This window comes from Plasmodium reichenowi, chromosome 7 (genome assembly GCF_001601855.1).
Source record: "Plasmodium reichenowi strain SY57 chromosome 7, whole genome shotgun sequence".
NCBI lineage: Eukaryota > Apicomplexa > Aconoidasida > Haemosporida > Plasmodiidae > Plasmodium > Plasmodium reichenowi.
Genome location: NC_033652.1, coordinates 142,208 through 148,509, shown reverse-complemented (window position 1 = coordinate 148,509; position 6,302 = coordinate 142,208). Strand labels below are relative to the sequence as shown.

General features: G+C 17.2%; 1 protein-coding gene across 1 annotated transcript; it reads right to left on the bottom strand.

Moving 5' to 3' along the window:
* Positions 1-376: 376 nt before the first annotated feature.
* PRSY57_0702900 (phosphopantetheine adenylyltransferase, putative) lies at positions 377-4,414 on the bottom strand (the record flags this gene model as incomplete). Its single annotated transcript, XM_012906694.2, has 1 exon — positions 377-4,414. One exon carries the CDS (start codon positions 4,412-4,414, stop codon positions 377-379), a length of 4,038 nt encoding a protein of 1,345 aa, XP_012762148.2.
* Between the last annotated feature and the right edge of the window lie 1,888 nt (positions 4,415-6,302).

Below are 6,302 nucleotides of genomic sequence, written 5' to 3'. Positions count from 1 at the left end.
TTTTTTTTTTTTTTTTTGTATATACTTCAATATTTACAAAGTTTGTATTTAACTGATAAAATCATTATTTTTTTTTTTTTTTTTATGTCATTTTATTTTATTTTATTATTTATTAATTTTTCATTTTAAAAAAAATTACGATTAATATGAAGAAAGAATAAATTTTAACAAAAAAAATTAATAAAAATACAAATTTTTTGTATATACAAAAAATAACACCAACGTGTTTTAATAATAATACCAAAAAATAATAAATAAATAAATAAATATATATATATATATATAATAAAATGAAACATGAATACATAACTATATATCTATATATCTATATTTATTTATTTATGTATTTATTTATATATATATATTTTTTATCTTATCAATATATGTTTAATTGTAAAGCACTAAGGAATGAAAAATATGGATAGTAATAATTTTCATATTTTAATATACTTTGAAATATAAATTGATAAAATGACATCACATTCAAATTATTGTATTGTCCTAAGTTGATATAGAAAGGTGTTTGTCGAAAGTTATTTTGTTTTATATTATTAAATTCATATTTTTTTTCAAAATCAATATTATAATTATTCAGTGGGCATAATTTTACAATGAAATATCTATGAATAACAGAATATTTCATTTTATATTTATTATAAAGATCGAAAGGATTATTTTCTTCTTTTCCTTTTAATGTCCAATTATTATTAATATAAGTATTTATAATCATTTCGATATGATTTTGAAAGTGTACTAATAATATGTATATAAAATCATCTCTCTGTTTTTTACTTGCATATATATCGTTATAATTCTTTGTTACCTTATATTTTAAAAAATAAAATAAGAAAAATGAAATAAAATAATTATCTAGAAATTCATATATTAATATTTTTCTATAAAAAAATATATTATCATCATTATTATTATTTATATGTGACATAAGGAAATTTTGTAGTCTGTTATTAACATTGCAATAATTTGTTGTATTATATGCTTTTACAATATTTTTTATATCATTTTTTTTATTTTTATTTTTATTTTTTTGTTCCTGAAAGATAAGTTGTCTTTCTCTTAAAGGTAAATCATAAGTATTATTAATATATGTATAGCGTAACGGAGTGATACCTTTGTTTTTATTAAAATCCAAATGGTTATAATAACAATTATTATTATTATTATTATTATTATTATAATCGTTCTTTTTATTATTATTATAATACATATTATTTTCATTATCCATATTTTTTTTGTTTTTTCTTTTCTTGTTAGATGTACACATATAATCACTATCAGTTTTCATCCTTACCAAATTATGTTCATGAAATTTCAAATGGTCCAATTTTTTCTTGGAAAAACATGTTAATTTATATTTACACAAGTTATAAGGAGTAATTATATATTTACTACTATATAATATCTTTTCGTTATTCTTAAAATTATATGACATATTATTATTTTCAATAAGAGAATCACTATTTATATGATCACATATGTCGTTCATTTGTTGTCTTACATTTATTTTGGAGTATTTCTTTGATGAGAATAATTTTTTCTTACTAATGTTAAATATTTGATCTGTACACATTTGTGTATAGGAGTTATTTTTTTTTCTTTTTTTCTTTTTTTTTTCTATTCGTGGAAAATTTTCATACATTTTACACAAAATAGATGCAGATAAAATCAAGACGGTAAAAACTAGAATTTGATTTAGTATTTTTACAAATATAAGTTGGTCTATATTTGTAATATATATTTTGAAAATATTTTCTTCCTGATTATCAAACATACTAATTTTTTTAGCAAGACTAAAATTTAGTTGGTTATTATTATAATAATAATTATCATTATTAATATTATTATGATTCTTTGTTTTTTCGTTATCATTTTTTTTTTGGTTCTTGTTATAACTTTCGTTTACTAGTTGTTCTTTCTTTTTGATTATTAACAAAATAATATTGTTATAAAAGAAAAAGGAAATAGCCAAGGCCAATTTAATAAATAGAGATTTTCGATTATGAACTGTAATTTTATCAACAAAATGATTTACAAAAAAGGATAATATAACAAACATATTTCTAAAAAAGTCGTTAACTATAAAAAGATTTTTCTTTTTCATCATATCATTATTGTTGTTGTTATTATTGTTGTTATTATTGTTGTTATTATTGTTGTTATTATTGTTGTTATTATTATTGTTATTATTATTATTATTATTATTATTATTATTATTATTATTATTAATTTTCATTTTACAAAAATAACATTTGACCTTTCTTATATAATGTTTTTGAAAAGGCTGTTTTCCATTTCGTTGAAGAAATAAATTTATATACATTTGAATAATAAAATAATCAATATCAAAATATATACATGCTTCAATAAAATATTTTAGGTATTTATAAAATTTGTTTACTTGTTTTAATAAATAATTTTCTTTCCGAACACATGTTGAGCTACATTTTTCTCCATTACGTAAATTAATTGTATCGAAAATGTTTAAAGTTGTTTTTTCTTTATATAAATATGATATATTTTTATTTTTATTAATATCATCATACGTATTATTGAAGAATAAATTCATCTTATTATCATATGAAGTATCTTTTGTACATATATGAATAAAATTTTTATTTTTACTAATCTGTTTAGTATATTTTTGCATTTTCAGTTCAGCATAAATACGTCTTCTTTCGTTCACAAGCTTATAACCATTAATTTCTGACTCCTTGGATATAGTTAAAGAATATAAATCATAAATATCTTGAGCAAAAGATAGAGGGTCGTGAATTCTTTTTAGGACAATTATTTTTGAATTTTTATTTTTAGCTTTATGTTTATTCTGATTATTAATATAAAAATGTAAATTCCTACGAATACATTTTATAATCTTTTGATTTACACATATATTTTGATATACCCTATTAATTTTATTTCTTATTAAAGAAATAAATTGTTTTTTTTTTTCTTTATTTTTTCTATCATCAAATTTTATTTTATATATACAATTATTTTTTTTTCTATTCATTCGATCCATATTTGTGACATTATCCTTTGTAGTACCTTTTGTTCCTTTTTTATGCAAACTTTTAATATTTATCCTACAGTCATCATAATTATTATTTTGATATTGATAATATTTATCCTTTTTGATTTCACTAATGAATTGACCCTTTTCCTTTGTTATTATATCATATAAAATATTGTGCGCATTCTTTATTTTTATAAAAGGATTTATGTGTTCAAAGTTTTGAAAAATAAAATGAATTTGATAAACATTTTTGATTAGAAATAAAATATCTGTTATACTAAAAATTCGTAATTTCAAATCATCAATTTCATCTGAATATTTCTTATTACATATATTTTTATTATTATATAATCCAATATAAAAAATTTTTTTAGTTAAAAATATAGAATAAAATAATAAGAGAATATGACCAAGATGGATTTTATCAAATGTCCCTGCGAATAGACCTATGTTGCTTTTATTTAAACTTTTGTTAATTGTTTGTTTTATTTTATATTTCTCTATTTTTATATGTTTAAAATTTCTTTTATTTTTTTTTCTATTTTTTACCTGATCGATTTTGTGTTTTTGGCTAGTTGAGTTATTCATAAGTTTTTTTTTTTTTTTTTTTTTCTTTTTTTTGTCTATATTTTTCAATTTTGAATGTATTAAGTCAAGGTTTGACGGATTAAAAATATAATGATCATTTAATGAGTATTTCATATTATTTGATAAAATATATTTTTTAAAATTTTTACATTTTTCCTCTTTTAACACATTCATCTGATACATGAACAAGTAAGGTAAAACTATGTGTGCATTTTTATGGTTGAGAAGGATAAAAGGACATGAATCTTTTTTGAGTTCTTTAATTTCCTTTTTGGATAGTATATTTTTGTAATAATTTTTAAAACAATAATTTTCATAATACATATATGAATACAATTTATGTATATTATATATTGGTAATACTACACGAACCAATTCATCTAATTTATATTCATAAATATTTTCAATAATGTATTTAATATAATAATAAGTAGACATTTTAAGGATACATTTTGAACTAATAAATTTAATAAATAAATAAATATTCCTAATTTTCTTTTTTTCTTTTAATTTATGTAAGTATAACATTAACGAATTGATATTTTTTTGTATCTTTTGGAAAAATTTCTTTTCTTTAAATATATAATATGCTTCATTATTTCGATCTATACTAAGATGATAGTTTTCCATAAACAAAACATTTTTATATATACCTTCTTTACCATTATTAAAATGGTTCATACATTCTTTATTCTTACGCTCATATTTGTGGTTCCCTTGCCTTCTGGTATACGTAACAAAATTATAATCTTCAAAAATTAAAAAACCATTTTCATGCCATATGTATTTGCTCATTTTTTAAATCAAAACATGGAAATATTACAAATATATATATATATATATATATAATATGATACAAATTAAATAAAAATTTGAAGTTAATATTTTTTCTTATTTTCAAAAGTTTGCATTATAAAAAGACTTTCTCAATTTATTGTGTAATACTCAACATTATATGCTCACTATAATATAATAATATTTAATAATATATTTGTGATAAAAAATACATATAATAAAAAACAAAACAAAACAGAAAAAAAGAAAACAAAAGAAAAGAAAAGAAAAAGAGAAAAGATGTAATATAAATGAAAAAAGCAGAATAAATTAAAAATATATCAATGTATAAGTATATATAATATATATATATATATATTAAATTCAAAATACTTACATAAATATTTAATGTTTACATAAAAAAAAAAAAAAAAATATATGATATATTCAAAAAAATACTACGAACAACAATATTTAAATAACGTATTAAAATGATATATATATAATTAATGTAACATATTATTTTCTTTATAAATCTATAAAAAGTTATAAAATAATTTATTTTACTTAAAAAATAAATATTAAAAATAAAAAAATAAAATATTAGTATATAATAACATAAAAATAAATAAATATAAAAAAAAAAAAAAAAAAAAAATAATGAAATATAATAATTTTCATACATATATTTTTATAAAAATGTATCGAATTTTTCATTATAAAGGCTAAATAGAAATTAGTTAAAAAAATTTTTATATATTAAAAAAAAAACAAAAAAAATTGATAGAAAGTGATAATAAGGAACAACAAGTTAGTTTTTATATTTAAAAAACTATTTATGAAAAGAGTTATAAAATAAGATCATGATAATATTAAAAAAAAGAGAAAAAAAATTAATATAAAATATATTTAAAGAAAATTGATGACAACGGAAGATTCATGATAAATAAATTATATCATATTAGAGTGTCAGAAAAAAAAATATATATATATATATATATAACATATTAAATATAACCAGATGAAGAAGAAAAAAAACTGAGATTATTATATATTTATATATGTTATTATTATATGTATATTTGTTTCTTATATTAGACAAATTTAAAATATATCACATGATAAAAAATAATATTCAAAAGATATTTATAATCATATGAAAGCTTGTAAAACATTTCGAATTATAAAAAAAATAGGAATTTATATATATATATGTATATATTTAATATTTCTTTTTCTAATTTTTCTAATTTAATAAATAGTACCACAAAATCTTATCTGCAATGTATATATGCATATTAAAATATATATACAAATTATAACTTTAAAATTTTATTATTTTTTTTAAATATAAGAATAGAAAAGATATATTTTTATAAATCTTCTTACTGTGCTGAAAACAAATAATTTGAAAATATCTGTTCATATATTTTTAATTCAGTTAAAAAAAAAAGGAAAATTATATTATAATTAACCATTAATTACCGTAACATATTTATTAATAGTATATTTGTGTACATATATATTTGACGTATATTTTTATTTACTATTATTTTTAAAAAGTTGCATATAATATGCATGAATATGTGTAAAACGATATATATTTTTACAGATATCATAATATTTATATATTACATGTTAAAAGTTATTTTTATTTTTATTTGTCTTATACATATATATATATATATATATATTTATGTTAAACTTATGATGTTAGAAAAATATATTATTAATTACAGAATATTGATAAAGTTGAAAATATTTTATACATTCTTCATTTAGTCGGTTTATACGAGTACCAGGAAAAGCCAATATTATATTGTTGGTATTATTTTAATATATACATGTTTCCTTTTTTTTTTTTTTTTTTTCTTTATGTGTGTGTATTCGTAAAAGATTGGTATACATT